At 35.7% G+C, this 23,584-nt stretch overlaps 3 protein-coding genes across 7 annotated transcripts; all 3 read right to left on the reverse strand.

Moving 5' to 3' along the window:
• Positions 1-488: 488 nt before the first annotated feature.
• LOC117426366 (kelch-like protein 23) lies at positions 489-10,991 on the reverse strand. The gene is made up of 4 exons (XM_034043862.3): positions 10,667-10,991; positions 6,864-8,090; positions 6,248-6,400; positions 489-3,653 (listed from the first exon to the last, which is right to left on the reverse strand). The coding sequence occupies exons 2-4, from the start codon at positions 8,086-8,088 to the stop codon at positions 3,343-3,345; spliced, it is 1,689 nt and encodes a 562-aa protein (XP_033899753.3). The 5' UTR covers positions 8,089-8,090; positions 10,667-10,991; the 3' UTR covers positions 489-3,342.
• A 617-nt stretch (positions 10,992-11,608) lies between these two features.
• On the reverse strand, positions 11,609-20,161 carry LOC117426220 (D-3-phosphoglycerate dehydrogenase-like). 2 transcript variants are annotated; one of them, XM_034043604.3, is made up of 12 exons: positions 19,874-20,161; positions 18,140-18,291; positions 17,465-17,530; positions 17,220-17,274; positions 16,996-17,094; positions 16,215-16,347; positions 15,689-15,837; positions 15,096-15,248; positions 14,604-14,736; positions 13,995-14,158; positions 13,356-13,581; positions 11,609-13,149 (listed from the first exon to the last, which is right to left on the reverse strand). In XM_034043604.3, exons 1-12 carry the CDS (start codon positions 20,009-20,011, stop codon positions 12,995-12,997), a joined length of 1,623 nt encoding a protein of 540 aa, XP_033899495.2. In that variant the 5' UTR covers positions 20,012-20,161; the 3' UTR covers positions 11,609-12,994. The 2 variants fall into 2 exon arrangements, with proteins under 2 accessions (XP_033899495.2, XP_033899496.2); XM_034043605.3 differs by having other exon boundaries at positions 14,031-14,158; positions 19,874-20,160.
• Positions 20,162-21,310: 1,149 nt separating this feature from the next.
• phospho2 (phosphatase, orphan 2) lies at positions 21,311-23,571 on the reverse strand. 4 transcript variants are annotated; one of them, XM_034045505.3, is made up of 2 exons: positions 23,485-23,571; positions 21,311-22,755 (listed from the first exon to the last, which is right to left on the reverse strand). In XM_034045505.3, exon 2 carries the CDS (start codon positions 22,710-22,712, stop codon positions 21,975-21,977), a length of 738 nt encoding a protein of 245 aa, XP_033901396.1. In that variant the 5' UTR covers positions 22,713-22,755; positions 23,485-23,571; the 3' UTR covers positions 21,311-21,974. The 4 variants fall into 4 exon arrangements, with proteins under 4 accessions (XP_033901396.1, XP_058889680.1, XP_033901397.1 ...); XM_059033697.1 differs by having other exon boundaries at positions 23,506-23,567; XM_034045506.3 differs by having other exon boundaries at positions 23,347-23,485.
• Between the last annotated feature and the right edge of the window lie 13 nt (positions 23,572-23,584).

A 23,584-nucleotide genomic window follows, 5' to 3' on the forward strand; every position in this document is an offset into this window, starting at 1 on the left:
TAACTGCACATTATAAGTGTTTTAAATTAGGGGTATACATCATTTCATAACACACGATGTGCTTTCTAAAGAAAAAACAAAAAAAGTCATTATAATATATATTTTTACATCTGGATAATAATCTCTTTTATAGATCATTTTAATGGCCATCCAGAAATTTCAACCTATTTACCTACAACCTATTTGTGCTTGCATAATTATAAGAGTCACCTAGCAATAGAAAAATAACTGAATGGATTATAATCAGTGCTATATATATATATATATATATATATATATATATATATATTTGGTCAGGTAAAATATACTGCACAGAGCTAGTATGGCTCAGGATTGCAATGTTTATACAAAAGCGTGCTCCAAAAAATGGTTATTATATTAAAAAAAAAATAAGAATACCACCTACATAAAAAAATAATAACATCCATAATATACAGGTAACTAATTGTGAAGGTAAAATATGAATGAAAACAAATTATAATGTGAAAAACAGTTTATTGAAAGACATGTGAACAACTACTATTATACAACATTAATAAGATTTCTAAACAGTTCAAAGAACATCACCTCAAATGTATAGTAAAAAATCACATAAATACAGTTGTATTAAATACAATAATTTATTCAGTTGTTCAAACTGAATTTTATTGGTAACAAACTGTACGATAAATAAATGTTCATGCAGTCCAGTAAATTCTTGGGATTATTTTCTTACAGAAGAAAAGGCATTTTAGATTTAAAAATTAATTCGGACTGTATTAATATGCAGTCCTACATTCTCACAGAAATTACATTTGAAAACTTGCCCAGTTTACAGAAATATTATACAAAAAGTTTCACTAAGTTAGTTGTAAACATATTTCAAATAAATTATATAAAACAGCAACCCACACAATCTGTTGACAATAGTTCTAATCTTATTATATACATAGTATAATCCTAAATAAATGTCATAGTAAATACAGTACCTCTAAAGTGCTGTACCTACTTTGTGAATGATCAATAAGTACTAACATTAGTAGCAAGATCAAGTATTCAAAAACAAAAAAGTATAAACTTCTCTTCCAACTAATTTTATGTTTTTGATGTTAAATGTTAAAGAACTGAAGATATACTCCACTGTTGAAAAAGCCACACCTCTTTTGGATTGTCATGCTTATTCAAAAGTAAAATGGTAAAACATTGTGGGGTATATATATATATATATATATATATATATATATATATATATATATATATATATATATATATATAATCAATAGATATAAACACTTACAGAGCTAAATACTACCACCATTTAGAGCAAAATATGTTATTTTACTTACTTTTAAAAACAAAAAATACACTTAGGAGACTCACACACATTGCTAGAGATGTTGGTTTTGTGAAAGTCCCCCCCCATGAAGATTTAAACAATAGTCTTACTTAGATCTGCCACTGATTAATTAGTATAGACCAAATATCTGTATTCATAAAATAAACAAAATTGTGGTTATAAGTTTGTAAACATATAATCTTGTCATAATTTATTGCTTTGTACATCATCTACAATATTAAAAGTATATCTATTACACATTTATTCATGCAAAACGTGTTTTCTTTCTTCTTAAAGGCGGACTCATTTATATTATTGGATTTCATACTTCATAAAGTTACCAGGCTGACATTGAAGCAAAGGTACATCAGTGACACATTGAGCTTCCCCACATTGTGCTATCAAAATCGTTTATAACAGTCCCAGCTTATCAAGAACGATCCCAATAAATAACAAATAAAGGACTCAATACTCTATTGCTACTCCACTGCAAGATTATTCTTTAGTGTAAGTCACTCACTCTACAGCTGTCATGGGCTACAGAACATACATTCACAAAGCTAAAATATCACAAACTTCCTTCAACAGGAATCCCTACAAATGTTCTCATGTGCAAAAGACCGAACAACTTCAAATGTACCTGGTTAGGAAAGTGAAATCTACCGGTTATTATAGTTTACAACTCAAGTGAAATTTCACAATTTAAACAGGTACACATTAAAAATCCTACAAGAAATGTCCCAACACAAATCTTCATGTCAAATATCATACCATACTGAATGTGTGTGTGTCCAACTGTTATGACAAAATGCTTCAGTGTTACAAAATCATCTTTGAACTAACAACAAATGAAGCTCCCAATTCTTACCTTGTGACACCCCCTAGTGAGGAAAATAAGTACTGTAGTTTAAAATTTACCCTGATCACAAAATGGTGCTTTGGGATTGTCCATTTTGTAAATAAACATACTAAGGCTTTTTTTTTTTTTTTTTAAGTAAACTTACTCAGCATACTTAAAAGTATTTACATTCAAATATAAAATCAGTAATATAACATTTTGTAATTGCTGTACTGTAGTTTCTATGAAAATTAAAAAGTTAAGCAATCTACTTATATTGACAGCAGAACATTTGCCTCTCAAATGTTCTTCTAAAACAAGCATGTCAGTAACTCATCCTGTGCCAGATATGAGAAAACATGTAAGTGAGACAGACGGACACCCCCTGTATTCCTAGAATCTAAAACTCTCAATAACTTACGCTAAATAAAGTTAATATTAAGATTGATGATAATTAAATAAGCGGTTCTCCAAATATATGGAAAAATGTGTGAAGTGTGACATACTGACATATAGCAATTACTTTTGTTTTCTCTGCTTTGGCTGGAAACAAAGCAGTGACCACTTGCCTGTCCACAAACCCCTATAACACCAAAATCTTCATTTGTCTTACAAATGTGCACATTAAGGGTGTTTGTTGGTTAAAGTTATTACATTTCTACAAAAACGAAATAGCCCTGGTTCTGTACACCCTGCATAAAATGATGGGGTCTTATACTACTTTTTTTCTATATGTGGTTTTCTTGTGACTTTAAAAATAGTGCCAAAGGCAGATAGGTCTCTTTTTCAGACATGAAGCATATTAACATACAAAACTTATTTTGTTCTTCCTGAGCCCTGCTTGTAAGGGGAAAGAGACTTAAAAATATATATATTATTGGCACGTGCAGGGATGAAAAAAAGGGATATTTGTTAAGTTTCAGTATGGTATCAAAACAGAAGTGGGTTCTTCACTGCAATATTTATTCCAATTAAAATGCATACTAGCATACTGAAAGAAGCTGCCCACTTGATGGCATTGTATCAACTGCATGTTATCCACATGCCTTCTGGGTGACAAGGAACAGTGCAGTAGTTTACATCTCATTAGCCACTGCTCTTTACAGTACATCCTGTTTGTTTCTTCCAGCTCTTCATAGCCAGCATTTCCTGTTGGGCAGCAATACAGAACCAGTGCACAGCATCCTGTCTACACACTGTAAACACAAACACAACCATGTGACCGCATGGCACTGGGAAGTTTGCCCACGATTTCCCACTTGTCTTGTTTTGGGTCATATTTCTCTATGCTCTGAAGATAGGTTCCTTTTGAGTAGGAGTATCCCCCTGTGACATAAATGCATCCATTCATGGCAACAGCCCCACATTCCATCCTCCTCTCCATCATCGGAGCCATCTGTCTCCATTCGTCCTTTTCTGGGTCATAGCAATCAGTGATGGTAGTCTGCCCACCGACTAGGTATAGCTTGTTGTTGAAAGCCACAGAACACAGCCCGTACTCTGAGAAGAGTAAAAAAAAAGGTAACCAATTTAAATAATTAGTAACAAAATAATGTCAATTATTTGTTGTTGTTATCTTCCGGAAACACAAAAAATGGTAATACGGTCCTGAAGATTTTGAATTGTACCGGGCAGAATTAATTGTAAATCCTTATTTGATACAGCATTTAACATGCAGAGAAACCACCCACAAGAATCATTCTATCAAACTGCTTCTTTTTCATCTCATTTAATGTAAAACACTGACTGCCGGGTGCTGCATTTACACAATATATCACAGCCCTGATCTGAATAATCCCAGCTGCACTGACTGTGTCTACCATGCAATCTAGTCTTTCAACTCCCATGTCTTCATGAGTTGAGTTTTCAATTATGGAAGTCTGTTAGAGGTAAGTGTTTATTTTGCCCTAAGCATTCATCAGCCATAACTTATTTTACAATAATTACTGTATTTTAATGAAATAATAAACCCTGTTGATTCACATTTAAACACTCAAATATTCATTATTATAACTATACTTTAAAATTGTTATACAAAATAAAAATGCAACAATTCCCCAGGGAAATAAAACATATCAGGTTAAATAAACAACTATACTGTATTCAGGATGTTGCATATATACATACATTAGAATGCTATTTATTTTAGTACTTAATTATTCAGAACATTTACATATACCATCAAAGAGAAGAGATAGTGTGGGAATTGCTATGGTAAGTCATTCTGAAATGTGCTTTACCTTTCCTCAACATTATAAAATGTTAGTAATTCATCTTATGATGTTAGCAATTCATCTTAAGGCATCATAGTCTACTATTCTTTAAAAGCTACCCATTACTTTCATTAGCCATCACATTACATTCTGAAAATGATCCTTATGCTGCCTACACTGTTGTACAAATAGTGTGGTGCACATAATTCTGTATTTCTCACATCAGATTTCTGCAAGATTTGTGTTTAAGATCAACACATATTTGTCTTTTACTTGGGTGCATTTAATTGTGTTAAGAATTGGGTTGTTTTTAACACAGTCAGGGTTATACACGGATATACCAATGCTATGTAGACCAGTTTCCTAATGTTCTTTTGCTTTTTTGCTCAAGTTACAGAGTATGCCTCTGGACTAATACATCAGCACCCAAGAGAGAGCAGGGTCATCTATAATATCATATGATCTTATCCCAGGACTACCTCTTACTATTCTATACACTGGGGACACCCATTACATGACTTAACTAGAAATTCAAGACAGTGTATGGACAACCCCCTTGAAAAAGGAGAACAACAGCATACATTTCTGTCCCTTTTTATAGTTAACAGTTGGTTTTATTTAATTTTACACAGGCTTGCACGTTTCAAACTCTGCAGTGCCTCCATCACAGTGGCTGTGTATAAGCTGCCCAGGTCCTGTCCTGCTTATTGGGGCAGACAAAAGAGCATTCAGCCATGAAGAGACCAGCTACAAGGTGGGATTACAGGGATAGGTGATGAGGAGGTTGCATTGTCCATTGCACTGACCTTTGTATTGTGTTGTCATGGGCAGCAGAAACTGTGGTTTCTTTTTTGTAAATTGCTAAATTATTTTTTTAGGTCAAAGCTACACAGAAAAAAAAACATTAAAAGGAAATAAATTAACATTTCTCTTTTAAAATGTATACTAAGGATGTTAACTGTTTTTAAATGTATCACACATGTAGTAATCCCAGGGTTTAAAGGAATGAGCTACAAAGATAGGCTGAAAGAACTAAATCTATTTAGCCAAGAACAAAGAAGAGTTAGGGGGACACACAATCTTAAAAGGAATTGACATACTTAAATCTAACCAATACTTTGGTCGCAGTACAGAAACCAGAACTAGAAGACACAGTTACAAATGAAGTGGAGACAGGTGAAGGAAAGAGGAAAGGAGGCACTTCTTCATACAGAGCGTGGTGAGGGTATGTAATGGGTTACCTAGTTGTAATGTTGAGGCAGAATCACTTGGATCCTTTAAGATCCAACTTGACAAAGTTTTGAGATTGATCAGCTACTAGGAACCAGACATGGCCTCCTCTCGTTCATTTTTCTTATGTTCTTATGTATCACATAATGAATTCATTCTAGGTGAATGGCTTAAAACGTTGTTATTGCAAAAACTGATTTAAACCGAAGCTACTGTAGTAAGTCCATTAATATGATGCAACAGTTCTGGAAAAATCAATACACAATTTATAATTTTATCATTTTCCACTAGCACATAAACTAATTACCAGGACAAAACAGCACATTAGTCTGAAAACAGACTACAATTTAGGAACCAAAAGCTTCCTAAAAGAAACATCTGTACATTATGCCGTACGTTTGGATTTTAACAAGCAGCTCATTGTATACAGAGCTAATCTGGAGTGAAAATAAAGGAGAAAAGAGACTATATTGATATGTGCTTCGTTTCCATTAATAATGGCTTCATAAGGTTTAAGATAAGGGTGTAATAGAGTTTGCATACCCTTTCATTGCAATGTTAGGCTAATATAGAAAAAGAAAGTTAAAAATCAAGGCAATGTTGAACAATATGAAATACACTTTTCATTTAATAACAACCTATAAATTGTACCTGGATGTGGACTTATTGTAACAATGCTCCATTCATTGAGATCCGACCTGTATCTTTGAATTTTGTCATAGGTGCAGCTTCCCCTATAGCCATAGTGACCTCCAGTTACATAGATTACATCACGCAAAACACAGGCTGTGGCATTTCCAACACCTGGTCAGAAAAGTAAAGAAAAATTATTTGTGATTTTTTTTTTTCATATAGAAATTGTTGGATAATTCAATTTAATGATGGATGACATAGCATAAGGAATATGTTTCAGTCAAAAAAAAGGAAAATGATAATAGACATCAACACAAAATCTTAACATACAATATACCAATATGTAGTGCCACTATTAGAATGCACAACTATACACTGTATTGTAATTATATGCATTTTATCAATAAAACCCTATATAAAACACTGCTGGTAGTAACTGTGCGGACTACTTATAAAACGCACACTATATTTAAAGGCTGTGTTTATAAAAGTGTTTGTAAACATTCAGAAATGCTAAGCCTACAGCAATTAAAAAAGGTAGCTTTTCATAAATAGGCCCCAATGCTACATTTTACCATATATTTTCACATCTGGTTCAGACATATTTGTATTCAAGGAGAGAATGCTGAAATACCTTGTACCATGTTTGCAACAGGGCTCCATGTCTTCTTCAAAGGGTCATAGAACTCTGCCTCTCCTGCAGGAGCTCCCCCTCTGTACCCTCCTATAACATACACACAGCCATGCAAAGTGACCGAGCAGTGATAATATCGAGCATGAAGCATAGGGCACCCCTCTGTCCACTCATCAGTGTCTCCATTATAAACCCACACTGTATCAAGAGCTTCAATATTGTCTGTTCTGTAACCCCCTGTTACGTAAATGTTTGGTCCCAAAAGTGACACGCTGTAGCTTTCCCTCGTGTGGTCTGGCATGTCAGTTCCCTGGACCCAGGTATTAGTAAGTGGATCCCACGCATTTACCTCTGAGAGCGGGTGCCAGTAATATCCTCCAATAATGTACATGCTAGAGGTCAACTTTTTAGAACTCACAAAGTTCCCTTTGCGAGTGGATTGTAAACCATGGCAGATTAAAGAGTAGACTTTTTTCTCACTGCCCAGTAAACATCTTTTCTGCAGATCAAGGGCCGTCCTCAGGTAGATTTCATCCAAATCCAGTTGGATGCAGTAGAGCAAATCCTGCACATAACCAGTACGAGCTTGGACATCATGGGCGATCCATTTCACGACAGCTTCCAAAAGAACTTCTTGTCTCCAGACGTTGAGGTTTTCTCTGGACACTACGTAACTTAATTTCTCAAAGTGCAGTTCCAGGAACTCCTCCTGCGTTGTGACCTCTTCAAACCTACACAACACCATCCTCCTGGCCTCTTTCTCCAGTTTAGGGCAGACATGAAACTCTGCAAAAGAATGCATCCCTAAACAGTTGTCAACATCCAGGTGCCTGACCAGAAACTCCTCACAGGCTTTCTTTACAGACACAAACTGAAGGAGATCAGCTGCTTCCAAGAGGCTCTGGACATTCTTCTCAGTTATTCTCAGCTGGGATGTATACACATAATTCACCAGAGCAGTCAATACATCACTGTCGATACCTGAAAGCTTGATCAAGTTGTTGGATCTCTCTCTCATGTCTGCTGTGAACATCACTTTGAAATAAGTGCTGCACGCAGATAGAGCTGCTTTGTGACAGTGAAATATCTGACCAGTAGAACACTGGAGAGTAATGTCTGTGAACAAGCCATCAAGGTAAAATTCTTGGAAAGCATCCAAGAACTCTGCTGGGTGAGCTGGGTCAGCAAAGTCATACGTGTAGCATTCTTGTTCCTTAATTGACATGGCTGCAAGAAATTACAAATGGTTTAACTAATTTATTCTTACTCATTGCCCACATTAATTACTTACGTTCATCAATATTTAATGGTGTGGCTGTCGCAGTAACAGTATCTTATGGATGGTGGCAGTACCTAAACAAACTGCAGCTCATTAAAAAAAAAAAACAACTATCACTATCCTTTTATGGTGCAATGTATCAATGGTAATAATTTAATTGCTGCATTCAATCACCAAGCTAGTCAAGCCAACAAATAATACATGGAAACATTAGCTTAAGATAAGGTATCAGATGATCAATCATACTTGGCTGGCTACCCTGGTCAGGCCCAGCTTTAGTCTGTGTGGGGCCCTAGGCGGTGAGCCCAATTTAAAAAAAAACAAAAAAGCACCCCCACACATTATATCAATAAAACGGTAGGCTACTGCTCACCTTCAGTAATCAAGTAGGCGAGGCATACTGCATGTGTGCTGTCACTTAAGCGAAATAAAAACTGTTTGCAAATGTTATCCTTTTTATATAAATCTAAAATTATATTTGACCGATCTACTTTCACATTTGGATACTGCACATTCAGCTACAGTTTTGAGTGCCCTTTAATTTTTGCTGTTAAATTACACTAAAACAATATGCCCAACAAAACATCATGATGTTTTTTTCTGAATATTATAGCCAAGAAGCAGCTTTATTTTATACCACGCTGTATTTACAAGTGTACCTCCAAACATGTAATTTGTTGCAGATACCTGTTCAGACTGTTGGTGTGGTCGTACGTTTTACTTTAATCCACACAATCTCGATTTCATTATCGCTTAAAGTAGCCTACTCACTTTAAGAAAAGCCTCCAGCAAAACTTTAAAAGACGATGCTGCACTGTCCTGCGTCATGTCTTAGTTTTCTTCGGTGGAATGTAGAGGGACAGGCTATTGATTAGCCTATCAGACAGCTAACCCTTCGATGTTGCATTTTTTAAAATACATTTCTTATGATCGAGTACACTCACATGATGAAATACATCCACTTTGTCAGTCAGAAAGTGCAAATGTGGTAATGTTACATTGATTAGCAATCAATATTTTGGATATGATTATTGTGAAGAGTCTGAATCGGATTCACTTGCTTCCCGGAGCAGATTTTTATTTAAGGAGGCTGTGTGGTCCAGTGGTTAAAGAAAAGGGCTTGTAACCACGAGATCTCGGGTTCAAATCCCACCTCAGCCACTGACCCTGAGCAAGTCACTTAACCTCCTTGTGCTCCGTCTTTCGGGTGAGACACACTTGTAAGTGACTCTGCAGACGATGCATAGTTCACACACCCTAGTCTCTGTAAGTCACCTTGGATAAAGGCATCTGCTAACTAAACAAATAATAATTTGGCGGTTTGTCTAGATGCGGCAGCAGAGCTCCTTGTTGCTGCCTGACTTGAATTTCTTTTTATTTTTTATTTTCCTTTTACAATGGCCCGACTCGTACTTGCGATGGGGCCGACATAATAGTCGCGAGAGGGTTTCGACTCTGAAGATGTCATACAATTTGTGTAGGTGTGGGGCCCTAGGCTGTTGCTTTGCTTGCCTTGCCATAAGGCTGGCCCTGACCCTGGTTTTAAAATACATTATAATTATACTTGTTATACATTATGAATATTAGTAACTTTGAAAACTATGAATTTATATTATATATATATACATATATATATATACATATATATATATATATATATATATATATATTTGAATAATAACATAGTACATATTATATTTATTAGCAATATAGAATTCAAATTTAAAGTTAAGAAATAAGAAACAACTAGCAGAAATGACAAGCGGTGACAATTTATTTTGTTTGTGTGTTTTAAATCAGCTCACTTTAAATAAAAGTAGAAGTCTAATTCAATTTGTTAAACAAATTATGTTATGACTATAATGTATTCTTTTGTTGTTGTTGTTTTTTATTACATACGTGTATATCAAATACAGATCACTTTGCATTTCCCCAATATGGGTTTTGTTATACAGTATGTAAAAAATACAATATTTTTTTTATTTTATTTATTTACATCGTGTCTCTATTCAGATAAGGAATAAAAGCTTCACTATACAGCAGGTACCAAGAATAACCAAAAACATGTTGCACTGCTATGCAAAACAAAGGGAAAATAGAAGTAAGCGAGTTTCCATAAACAAATGTTTAAAATCGATGCTCAGGCTTTGAATTAAACATTTAGTTGTAGGTACATATCAATTAAAAACAAAAGTGTAACATTAAGTATATATATATATATATATATATATATATATATATATATATATATATATATATATATATATATATACACACACACACACACACACACACTACACTACTCTCGAAACACTAGTGTCAATACTGTTGGAGATCAATGTAAAAGGTTATGTAACATTAACTGTAATATTGATATGAATCTGGACGTAGAAACCAACATCCTTTGTAACAACCCCGTGTTTACTGATTGATATTGCTATTTTCCATAGCACAGGAGGTGTGCAGCCTGGTATTAAACTAAGAAACGCAGCAGTCAAACACAGACAACAACAGCCTTCCTTACCTGGTCACTTGGCACACGGCGTGTTGAGGGGATATATTCTCACTGCTTGAATTAAATAATATAAATAATAATCATCAACATCATCATTTTGTTTCCAATATTGCACACGTCTTGGTTGGGTATGGCGATTCTCGATGACTGCCTGACTGCCTGCCAGACGGAGAGCAATTAATCGTAAGACTGTGAGGACCGCAGTCCTATTTGGTATCTGTGTATAGTTGGAGCTGCTTTCAGCTGTCATTCTGCTCTGTGTATTCTGGGCAGTGTTTCGACTCTGTGATTGGTGCCGGTTGTATGAAATTGGTGTGAAGCTCCATCGTCGTTTCAAAAGTCCCCCAGGGAGAGATTCTCCTGCCATATATACGAGAAGGGGATGGTCCAAACAAAACAAAAGCACACGATTCACCTAGTGAGCTGCTTTGGTGACACTATGCTGCAATTTACATACATTGAATTGCACATGTCTTATTTTCTAACAGTGAAATCACTGTCATAATTATCGAAGGCTTTTATTTAAGGCAAAATAGTAATTGTTTGAAAGTTCAATGCACACACTGTTGGTGGCATTTCACATTTACTATTATCCCAGTCTTTCCCTTTCGTTGCCATGGTATTTTCCCCAAATCCTATTAGGATTCAAATCATTGCGTAATCTACGTTTTTTTCTCTTCTTATCTCAGATCTCTTCTGTTCTCATATTGGACAGAATTTAAATGTCTATAATGTCACTTTGTGTGTTATTATTATTATTATTATTATTATTATTATTATTATTATTAATAATAATAATAATAATATTTATAGTCAGTTTTAATATGAAAATGATATCAACTAATTCTCTAGGCCCCCAAACAAATAAAAAAAGGTGACGTGTTCATGTGGGCTTATAATGCAACAGCCTTCTTAAATATAATTACAAATAAAAACACACGGGACACTACATTTTCTGTTAAGATACCAAATGTATTAAAAATTACATTAATTACAGTGCATCAAGAATGTTATTTTTATTTGACATTTTCTTAATGAAATTCTGAAAGGGTTTCTATGCAGCTCCACATGTTCCTTCTTTGTCATGTCAAGACAAATAGCAATGGATCCGTTAGTCACTGGTGGTGTTCAGTGCATTACAAATGGTAATAACATAATCAATATGCTTACACAAATTACCCCTAGGTAGATGTTACAGATGCATTTTTACACTCCTTTCTTCCTCAAACTATTTAAGGGTGTTCACAACTATTCAAAAATGGTTATTTATCAATCCACCCACTCATCATTCCAATAAGCATTTGATCCTCTTTGATATCTGTTGACATTGACAGTGCTTTTGTATAGTGGTAAACTTCATGGGTCTACTCTATTTCCTTTGAAAAGTTTTATTATTAAACTACCCTCAAACTTTTTAAACAGCATTTCAATGTGTTTTTTTTCTGATTTAAAAGGAATGTAATGGTGTTGATAGAGTAGATGAAACAAGTTTTCACATCTGAATTATCCAGGTACGAAACAAATGAACCGCTGGAATGTGACAGCAGTATTCTCAAGTCTGAATGGCGTTAATCTGAAAAGTCTGTTTTGAATGCAGTCTGGGAAAAAATCTGAACACAACTGAAGTAATGCTAAACTAATTTTATTAATATTTTGGTATTAACTCTTAACATAATACATTTACTCTTCAAACACTTAACACTGGTAGTCATAGCAACGCTATGTAAAATGCAATTTTTATTGTGTTGTTATATCTTTTTGTTTTTCATATATCATTTTCACTTTGTCTCGGGTGAAGTCCTTTCTCCTGCCACTTCTATGGTGTCTATTTCAATGATCAAAACAGCAGATCTAAATATTGCTGCGGCCAGCTTGTAAACTTGGTGTCTTTAGACAGACATGCCAGTTTATATTTACTCACACCACCTGACCACACATAGCTTCCAATGAGATAAGACAGAAATGTATAGCGACGTAGCTGGAACCAGTGTAAAATCTGTAAATAAAATCAACAGACTACCAGGTTATACCCAAATGCAATTCGAAAGGTTTACAGGAGGCTTGGGGTCTAGGACAAAAGTCTTGGGAAGATGACGAAAATTTAAAAATTCAAGGCAGTTATTTTGAATGACAACCCTAAAAACTGACCCAAGTCAAAGTAAAAATAAAGCCTGGAAAACTAAAACAAAGCTCTAAGTGAAAGTGTTTTTGAAAGCCACGGTTAATGCACATTGAATTATTAACCAAACCAATTAATCTGTCAATCAAACAGCAATATTAACGTGACACGGAACATTAAGGACACCTATGGAATGATGTGAAAGTCATCATTGGAATCTACAAGAACAGCTGCAGTGCTTCTTTTACATGCACTTTCAATGTGTTCAGGTCTCCTAATAATGAAGAAACCCCCACACTGCACCACTGCTCTCCTGCAATTGCTGCAGAGGTGCTAAACGACTCCATCTGAAGACCAGCAGCCGCTAGCACACCTAGGAGGAAAAATATTAAAGATCAGGGACAGCTCTGCCATAATCTGCTTGGAATGGGTAACTTCTTCTCAAAAGAATAACATAGCTATTTATGGTAAACTTGAAATCAATGTATTTTATCCAATCATAAAACTTTGTGTGGGTTTTAGGAATGTGTAGATAATGAATAGAAACTTTACGTTTTTATTAGTATTATTATATCTTACCTGCAACAGAAGACACAAGCTGAGGGTTTGCCAAGGCCTTAAAAAATATCAGGTTGCCAGCGAGAGGGACTGGCTGTCTGAAAAGCCCTCCATTGAGCTCCAATAGGACAGGAACATCTCCTTGAACTGACCCCACCACTTTGTGAGAGACACCGTTTGCACATATTTCTACTTCACATGCACTTTGAGCCAATATCGGTGCTGCATCACTCTGGTGACTGGCAATCTGTAAGCAGAAAAGAGAACATTGAATCCTGGCGACAGTGCTGTTACACTGCTCACAACTTGATCATGACTGTATTTCAGTGAATTACCCTTTGCACTGCCAGTGAAATTATGACTAGAGGATAAGAAAGCCATCAACACTATGATGAAGTACCTAGACACTATTCCAAAAAGATTTAAATCATGAATTTTGCCATTGTTTTGAAATACAATTACAGTACACTTCAAAGTGTTTATATTGTTATGGAGGAATATGCAACAATTAAAAACCTGTTTTGCTTGGAGAAACAATGGCTCAGTTATATCCCTCACTGTCAATAAGTGGTAACTTTAAACAATTCACTTTTTGGGAGGGGGGTGGGGCTTAGATCACTGAAGTACACAGTAGGGGACTGACCATATTTCAAAATATACCTTGTTCAGGAAAGATTTGAAAGACACACAACATACAGTTACTCCAGCTTCCTTTGCCAGGGGTAGTGCATTCACAAGGTTAACAGCATTCTTTGAGCCATCCTTAAGCAGTCCGACGACCACTGCAGCGCTCATATAGCCAGCCGCATTCTTTAGGGATTGTCCTGTTTGAAGGTATAACAGAGAATGAATTAAACACGTTGCCCTTTTCTGGACTGCACTTACCTCATCGCAGTAAATCCTCTTTCCCAATATGCAGATGAAGGGCTGATAATAATACATTAGATTCCTTGGCAATACACTGACTTTATCCCATGGAAATGACTAACCCTGACCTGATTTGCAGCTCTTCAACCAAGCTATAGGAACTCATGCCAGTTCTTACTTTGGACCGGAGTCCTACCACAGTTAAGCGCATTGTTGTTAACTTCTTAATATTCTGGCTGTGTGCAAAGACAAACTGCAAGGTATTGTTCTATGAAGGATCAGTGTAACTTCCAACTAAATATCAGTATTAAAAAAGAAAAAAAAACACATAAATTGGTCAGAACTGAACCAAGCTTGTATTAACATCATTAGCTCTCCATTTCAATCTTTATAAAAACGTACCCAATGTTGTAATCTGAACTTGACTTTTCACTTGTCCAGCACAAGCTTTGGCCACTGAACCCAGTGCTTCTCCCAGCTTAATCCAAGGCCTAGATTCAGGAGCTATAGCAGCTGTAAGGACCTGTGCATTCACCTGTGTTAAAAAAATAAATAATAATATTTAAGAATGTATTTATTTTGTGTATTTTAAATCAAGGCCAAATATTTTCAAAGATGTTTCATGTACTTTAGCACAACATTTCATAAGGATCCTTATGGTCTATCTCAGGATCATGTTGATCCTGAACAAGACCATAACACCCTAAGCAACACAACCTGGCTGTATCTGCCCTCACACTGCTATTTTGGTCACCTTGACCTTCTTGTATGTAGTCAGTCAGATTTATGTATGGTGGAAAGTTGGTGCACCTGTGATGTTCTGCTACTGTATGTTCTCCTCCTAACATTTAAAACCACATTAAAACGTAAAAAGGCATAAAATGCAATACTTACAGCCCCAATTAAGGATTTGCCCTGCACCATTTCAACAATCTGCGTTGCGATGTCTCTCCCGCAACGAATTTGGGCCTCCTTGGTGTTGGCCCCGAGATGAGGGCAGCTGACCACACCAGGGTGGTTTACAAGCGACCAATCCTTGGGGGGTTCCTGAACCGCCATGCACAGGGCAAAAACAGAGCAAGTTCAAATACCTGAATCAATGCTAAAATGTTTAAACTGATCACTCATCTCAAGAGGCTCTGTCCTTACTACTGCATTGCTATGCTTGCATCAACTTCTGGTTCAGTTCATTTGTATTTAATGAAAAAAATAATAACTTAGTGGTAGATGCAGGTGGCTTTTCACAATGGTGACACTTTATGATTTGGAAGAAAGAAAAAAGTGTAATTCCAGCCTGAAGTTTTTGAATATAATCCTCAAGAGTATTAAATAAAGGGAAAGAAACATCAACACAACACTTTCGCTCAGAGTCCTACTTTCAATAAACACTCACATTTTGTTGCTATATTGCTACAGTAAACTTTCTTTACAATGACATGTGCTTATGAATAAAAAGACAATGTTTAACGTCAGTCTCTTCTACTCACGTCAATAAACACGTCCAGTCCTGCTCCGCCACACTGCCCAGACTCCAGAGCTCGCAGTAGAGCGGCCTCGTCTATAATGCCTCCGCGGGCACAATTAATAACCTTTACTCCCTTTCTACATCTGGCAAAACTTTCATCATTTAACAACCCTGGAAAGAGGATAGAAATGTATAATCAACTAGAATAAGATGGTAACAGAAAAGTAACTAAAATACAAAATACATAATGTATGTCATGAAGATCTTTTGGTTCTTTGCTTAACCACCACAGTAACAGCTGCTCTGAAATCATAAACCCAGTTTGGCAATAATATTTAAACAATTCCGCAATGCAGGAATGGAATTAAGACTCCCATTCCATAGCAGTTTGATCCATTCTTGGTTTTACTATGAGTTTTATAAGCATGAGCTTATTAGCTATACACTGTGGCTAATCAAGCTCGAAGTAAAACCTGGAACGGGTGAAATGCTATGTCTTATTTTCATCCATGCAATGGCTGCTGCTTTTGACTGATAAAATAACATACCTGTCGTAGAAGGCATTAAAGGTGTGTGAACAGTGATATAATCACAAAGTGGCCACAGTCTCTCAAGGGACATCTGTTCAACTCCAAATGTGGCAGTGACTTCAGGAGGAATTATAGGATCATAGCCTACAGTCTGTATAAACAAACCAAAGCCAAACACAGTGTAGCATATTACTGAAGGTTTTCAATGTGGTAAATCTGTAATCACCACATATTTGTTTTAAGAAGTAGGGCATGGTTTAATATAATTATGCTTGCTGTCAGGGCCAAGTGCATAGTAATTTAAGCTACAGTATGAAAAAGATATGTTGAAGTATATTGTAGGTTCCCAACGTCTCTGCGGACACTTCTGAATGAAAAATGCATAAAGCATATAAATAACACAATGAGGGAATTATTTAATCAAAACCAAAGCTACACAGAATAAGAAAGTGTCTCAAATTGAGATAATCCCTGCAATGGGCAGCAGTGTGGTGCAGTGGTTAGGGCTCTGAACTCTTGGCCGGAGGGTCGTGGGTTCAATCCAAGGTGGGGGACACTGCTGCTGTACCCTTGAGCAAGGTACTTTACCTAGATTGCTCCAGTAAAAACCCAACTGTATAAATGGGTAATTGTATGTAAAAATAATGTGATATCTTGTAACAATTGTAAGTCGCCCTGGATAAGGGTGTCTGCTAAGAAATAAATAATAATAATAATGTACTTCTTTGATAAGGGCAAGGCACAGAGGTTTAATATAGTATCCCTTGATATTCCCTGCACTGCAGCACACCACTCTTACCTTCATTCCAAAAGACTGCATTCGAATAGCTACTTCCTTTCCAATTCTCCCAAGACCCACAATTCCAAGGGTTTTGCCATATAGCTCTGCCCCCATGAACTATGAACAAAACAATTATATTTTTATGTCAGGTTGGGTATTACAGAGTCTAGCCATTAGAAATGATTTAGTCTGAATTTAAATTAATTTATACATATAAGCGATAGACAGATCTGTAATTTCACCTTTTTACGGTCCCAGTTTCCAGCTTTCATCGACATAACAGCTTGTGGGATTTGCCTAAAAAGAGCAGAGTAGTACAGTATGTTATAGCAATACACGCTTACCAGAAACCACGTGATAACATTTCAATAGAACTTATCTGACTGAAACTAGAGGATTTTTGTATTGTTGAAAGAAAACAAAATGTAGGAAATAAAACATGGCATGAACAAAATGGTTCTAGATTTGCAACAAGAACCTGCCTTACCTGGATAGACTTACGATCATTCCACATGTCAGCTCGGCAGCACTGGTGGTATTGCCACTGGGAGTACTTAAAAGAAAATGGACAATAGATTATATATGCATTTCAGACAGCTTTTTTTTGGTGTACGGTTCAGGCATATAAAATACATACAATTCATACTTTCAAAGCAAAGAACAAATAATTATTTGTTTATTTAGCAGACGCCTTTATCCAAGGCGACTTACAGAAACTAGGGTGTGTGAACTATGCATCAGCTACAGAGTCACTTACAACTACATCTCACCCGAAAGACGGAGCACAATGAGGTTAAGTGACTTGCTCAGGGTCACACAATGAGTTAGTAGTGGCTGAGGTGGGATTTGAACCGGGGACCTCCTGGTTACAAGCCCTTTTCTTTAACCATTGGACCACACAGCCTCCTATAATGGGTTGTGTGCTGCAGCCCCCCTATGCCATCTTTAAACTACTGTCTGAGAACATTGTGATTAATGCAAATGAAATTTCAAATACCAATTCAATGTATTGTGCCAAGTACAGCAACTTTAGTAGCAGTTGCTAACAGCTTGTAAGTGAGAGATTTGAAATCTGTGCAGCGGTTGCGCAAAATAAACCTTGATAACTACTGCCATTAATTACAACACTACAAAGTTTACAAGATCAGATATTTGTTCTTACTTCATGACAATAATGCCTTTCTTTGTTGCTGCCTCCACATCCACATTATCTACACCGGTCCCTGCCCTGCCTATGATCTTCAAGTTTTCAGCAGCATCGATGACATCAGCAGTGACCTTGGTGGCAGAACGAACTATAAGTCCCTCATAGCCCTGAAACAAGATGCAATTAACACTTGTACAAGTTATATTTATGCCTTAACAAAATAAAATAGATGTGGACAATCGGTCATAAAATCTCATAATACTGTTGGTGCAAACCTGGTAAATATTACTTTCTTTTAAAAATCCATTAAATATTATTACAAAATCTGTATGTCCATGCACACACACAGAAAATAAATGAATCTGTACGGCTACTCCTTTTATAAAAGATTCTGAAGTGATGCTATATATATATATATATATATATATATATATATATATATATATATATATATATTAGGTCAAAGAGCCAGCTGCCCAACATTTCGATATGTTGTACATATCTTTCTAATTAACATTTGTTTATATAAACTTATTATAAAAATATTTATATTATCGTGCAATGCTGGCTGTGAAGATCACCAGCGCATGCACAACTTTTGAATGAATTTTGTTTAATTAATTAATTAATTAATTAATTAATTAATTAATTAATTAAATGTTATATATTTATTGGAGTTACTTAGTTCATTCTTTTCTGTTGAGTCCCGCTGGCATAATCGTGTTCAGTCTATTTATCCATTAGACGCATTGTCGCATTGTCTAATTTTAGCTGTTTTAATACTACAAACTTTACATCATTTATGTCATGTCCTTGACTGGTGAAGTGCTGTACTATTGGTTCATTCATTTTCTTATTTCTAATTAATATTAGGCAAAAGTTTAGAGTAAGACATTACTAATGGGCCTCTTTTTACCTTTTTATCTCTATTTGTATAATCTTTTTAGTTTATCCACTTTTCTTAACTCTGTCTATAATTATTTCTTTGTATCCTTTTTTAAGATTTGTTTTTAATACATTTCTTTGTTTTACATAGCCACGTTGTTTTGAGCATATTCTTCGTATTCTTATTCCTAGACCCTTTGGGATTGCCCTTTTAGTGTGTATTGTATGTGCAGAGGACATGTGTAAATACAGGTGCATGTCAGTAGGTTTACAGAATAGGTCAGTCTCAATTGAACCTTCTTCAAGTTTTACCATGGCATCTAAAAATTCTATTTATTTTCTTGTCCATCGAAGGTCAATCATAATATATAGCGTACCACATGTTACAAGTAGCCATTTTAGTTTAATGCAACTGATAAATACTGATTACATGTGCCGTCTGAAATCTCCAGGTATTGTTGCATCATATTGGAAAAGGAGGCGGAGATTCCAATCCTAAATTTCCACTGCTGCCGCCGGGAAACTAAACAGCAGCAAACGGGAACTGTTAAATAATTTAAATACAACATGCAGCCCAAATTAATAACGACATGGTAAAAAAAAAAGCATTGGAGAAACGGTAAATGTGGATGTGAACTTAAGATCTTATCTTTTAAAAAGCCTTTTTTATGTATTTTTTTTTTTAATTCCGCCGAAATATACAATGGCTGTAATATATATGCATGCGTAAATCAGAATGTATTTTAAAAGCTGCAGGTATCGATTACTGTAGGCCTTTGGAGGGGGGAAAAAAGTTAACACAGTTACAATTTATATATCTAATTTCTTACTAAAAGCACGATAAACTTTATACTCCGATCTCACCTTGACTTCAGCAATCAGTTCATCTTTGCTCAGATTTTGTTTCTCCGTAACATCAATGCCATTTTCTTGCAAAATCTGCTTGCAACAAGGATCAACAGTATCACTTATTAAGATTCTTCGGACTGTTGCCAGAGCCATTTTTCCTGCACTTTTAGTTTAGTATTTTTTACTGAAAATTTAGGAAAAAAACTTAGGATGGGCTCTTAAGTTTAACAGGTTCCTTGTTCTGTAACTTCATGCAAGCACTGTAGAACTGCGTGAATCTCCTGATTTTTGCCTCACATGATGCTACCATCCACTGTGCAAGGACAACCCCTTCTGTTAGGAATAACTCCGCCTTTCCAGCAACTTGGTTTTCAGTGCTTTATTTCTGTTCAATTGTCTGATGAAGACATGTCAAAACATGTTTAGTTAAAAAAGAAAATATTTTCAGCTTTATTTAGAATTTGAATAAATGAATGCTTATCTGGTACAGTAGAATGTATGCCCAGTAAGGTATTTTTTTATTTAAAACCAAGATTCAGAATCTCAGGTTTCCTTCAAATTACATTGAATCGATAAGGAATGCATTGCTGGAACCATGTAAGATACCATGGAGCTATCTTTCTGAAATCACAGAATGGCCCAGCATCCCTCTACAAACTTATAAGGCATGCATGTTTCTAAGATGTTTTTAGTGCAATCTAATGTAACTTTTTTTTTAATTAATGGCAAACTTAATTTACTATAATGACTTAATGAATAAAAAAAACTTAATAGGGCAAACATTACAATGAACACTTCCCATTGATTCCACCACTTTTCAGTATGTAGTACCCAGTGATATCCCCTTGTCCAGGTCTTTGTCAGACACTCTGGCCTTTGCTGCCTTTAAAGTGTGTTTGAAAGCAGGCTGTTCAACCCTCATCCCTCCTAGGAATCTTATGAATGACCTATAGTCAAGGGCAGACCTACAAAGGTCAAGGGTTGTCTCAAGCTTACTGGTCTACACTATTTGACAGCTGCCATATTCATCAACAGCACTGTGAGTGGTTCTTATGTAACAACTTTATAGATTTTTATACAGGAAATAGATTTGACTATTTTGTTTTCTGATGGGGGGGTTGAGAAAGGGTCAAAGGGCAAACCAATAGCTCAATATATATCAAAATATTTTCACTAGTGAAGACCCAAGGTAGGGTGAAATTGTTCCTCTTCTTTATAGCATCTGCATACCATCTGTTCCTTATGTCTCTATTACAATCAGTGTACACTGATTTAACAGTTACATTATGTCTATACTGCCTAAAGAAACTCACAATGGCAAGTGGCATATCAGATTCATCCTCAACAATACTAATCTTTCTCACTGATATGTCAGTTGCCTTTTTAGGGCAGTGCTACGGCTGTAAAAGTTGGTTTATACCAACCACACTGTAATAAACAGAACTCTGCACATTTAAAGGTATACAGCATTTTTATTTGTTTTACATGTCAATTATAAACAGGTTCATTCAAGCATTTCATAAACAAGACACAAGGCTTAAGGCTTAAACACATTCTTCAAGTAAAATACAAAATCTCATTATCATTAGGCCAGCTTATAATTATTTCACTTCAAGGCGATATCTCGTTTGGTACAATTCAATTACATTTGTGCTAATTTGCTAGAAAAGTTTAAAAGGGTGAAAGAGATATACGAATGTGGATTTTACGCAGTTAAAAATCTCAATAGTGAGTGAATACATACAGATCCCAATTACTATAGCAATATAGACTATTGCAGATACTGTATCCACTGGCTTCTTGGAAATTGTGAGTTACGTGGAAAGAAAAATCAGATTTGTTTACTGAACACATTCTTAAGTAGGCAAGACTTATGTTAAAAATAAAATGATATTTTCATGCACAAGCTAATAACCCAGAATTACTATGGTCTAAAAATGTGGCCTGATTTATGAACAAAATAGAGTTTAACATCAATTAAACTGTTGTAGACTGTTACAGGCTTCTAACAACCATCTAGAATATTTTCTTTATAATAAACTTTATTTGAAAAAATATATATTTTGGAAGGCCCATGAGTTAAAGCTTTGTAAACAGGACAAATATTACAACTGCTCTACAAACATGACTGTTTCATTAGTGAATTCACCTCATTGAGGATATCTAGACCTGATGACCAGCCTACAACACGAGATTCAAGGTGTCTTGAATCACCTGCATTTAACTTAGAAATCAGCCTTTCCAACGAATACCCCTTTCTGGGCATAGCAACATCAGATTTCTTTAAGCTTTTAACAGGGCAAAGGTCATTCCCTCCATCACCAATGTAAACAGTTTGTTGATATTGCAAACCCGCCATTGACTGTCTCTCTAAAAAGTCTTCCAGTACTTTTCTTTTGCAAAGATTAACAGGGCATTGTGCACAGGAATGAGAATGGAAGCACTGAACATCAAGGTAACCTCGGTCATCAAAATGTGCAGGATTTGTAAAAACCCTGTCGACTGCACACTGAGCACCAGCTGCATGTAAAATCCAGTCAATGAAAACTGTGTTGGAGTCTGAAATTATTATGCAGTCCACTCTTTCTTTGTTTTGACTGATGAACTTCAAAAGATCAATCATCCCAGCTGTATAAGGCATAGTTTCCATAATGGTTCTTATTGCATCTTCTCGGATTCCTTGATCTCCTATGTAAGAGAGAACCCTTCCCATATATTCAGTCCAGTGCCCTTTCTGATAGGTGTTTTTGAGCCAGTCTGGCAAATCCTGCTTAGGAGTGCACTTAATGACCCAAGTGTCACTATTATCATCTATCACTGTGTGGTCAAAGTCAAACACCAACAGAGTCTTCATTGTCTGATGGAAGCAAGTATTCTTGTTTTAGAAACTATCCTTCCTACAAAAAAAAACAAAAAACAGGAAGTATAGATGTGACATATTTCCATTGTTGTATACATCTGTGTAACAGTAGGTATCTGAAAGATTAGTCTGCTCAAAACGGAATCGTTAACACACATATGCTCTGTACCGGTATTCAAGATTTTGCAGTTAGTTAGATACAATATCAATAGCTCACCAGCAGACCCGAACATGATACATAAGACTGTCGCAAATGCATTGGACGTGTGACTGTTTCAGCAGTAGTCACCTTTACGTGCAGAGACCAGCTCAGACGACTGCCAATTTTTCTGTGTTATTTTTAACTGTAGGGATTAGCGGTTAGGTTACTGATTTTACATGTACAGCGGTACAGCTGTGTGTAGGTAACGGATTATAAATAATAATACACACTCAAGTAAAACCATTAGTGAAATCAGCAAAAAAAAAAAAAAAAAAAAAAAACAGAAGCATGCACACCTCATAGTACTAGATACGCATAAGATATTACCAAATTACATTAAAAAGGAGACACATGACCTGTAGAAATTAAACAACTGGGTCCGCCGATTGAATAATGAAATTCGTGAGTATGGTCAACCATGCTTACCCAGGAACTAGAAACGGTCAAAGCAATCTTGAAGATATACAAACTACTTAACAGCCAAGGCACCGACATAGTAGAAACAAACAACATAAATTACGTTTAACCAATAACTTTACCGTTTTTTAAACAACGTATGCTTACCTCGAACTTAATAATACTCACAGTATGCTTCCTAGGCATAAACCACGTGACCGGTAGCTCCGCCCCATCCTCTGTTTTGTCCCTTTGACTCTTGGCAACC

Source organism: Acipenser ruthenus, chromosome 11 (genome assembly GCF_902713425.1).
Source record: "Acipenser ruthenus chromosome 11, fAciRut3.2 maternal haplotype, whole genome shotgun sequence".
Taxonomy (NCBI): Eukaryota; Metazoa; Chordata; class Actinopteri; order Acipenseriformes; family Acipenseridae; genus Acipenser; species Acipenser ruthenus.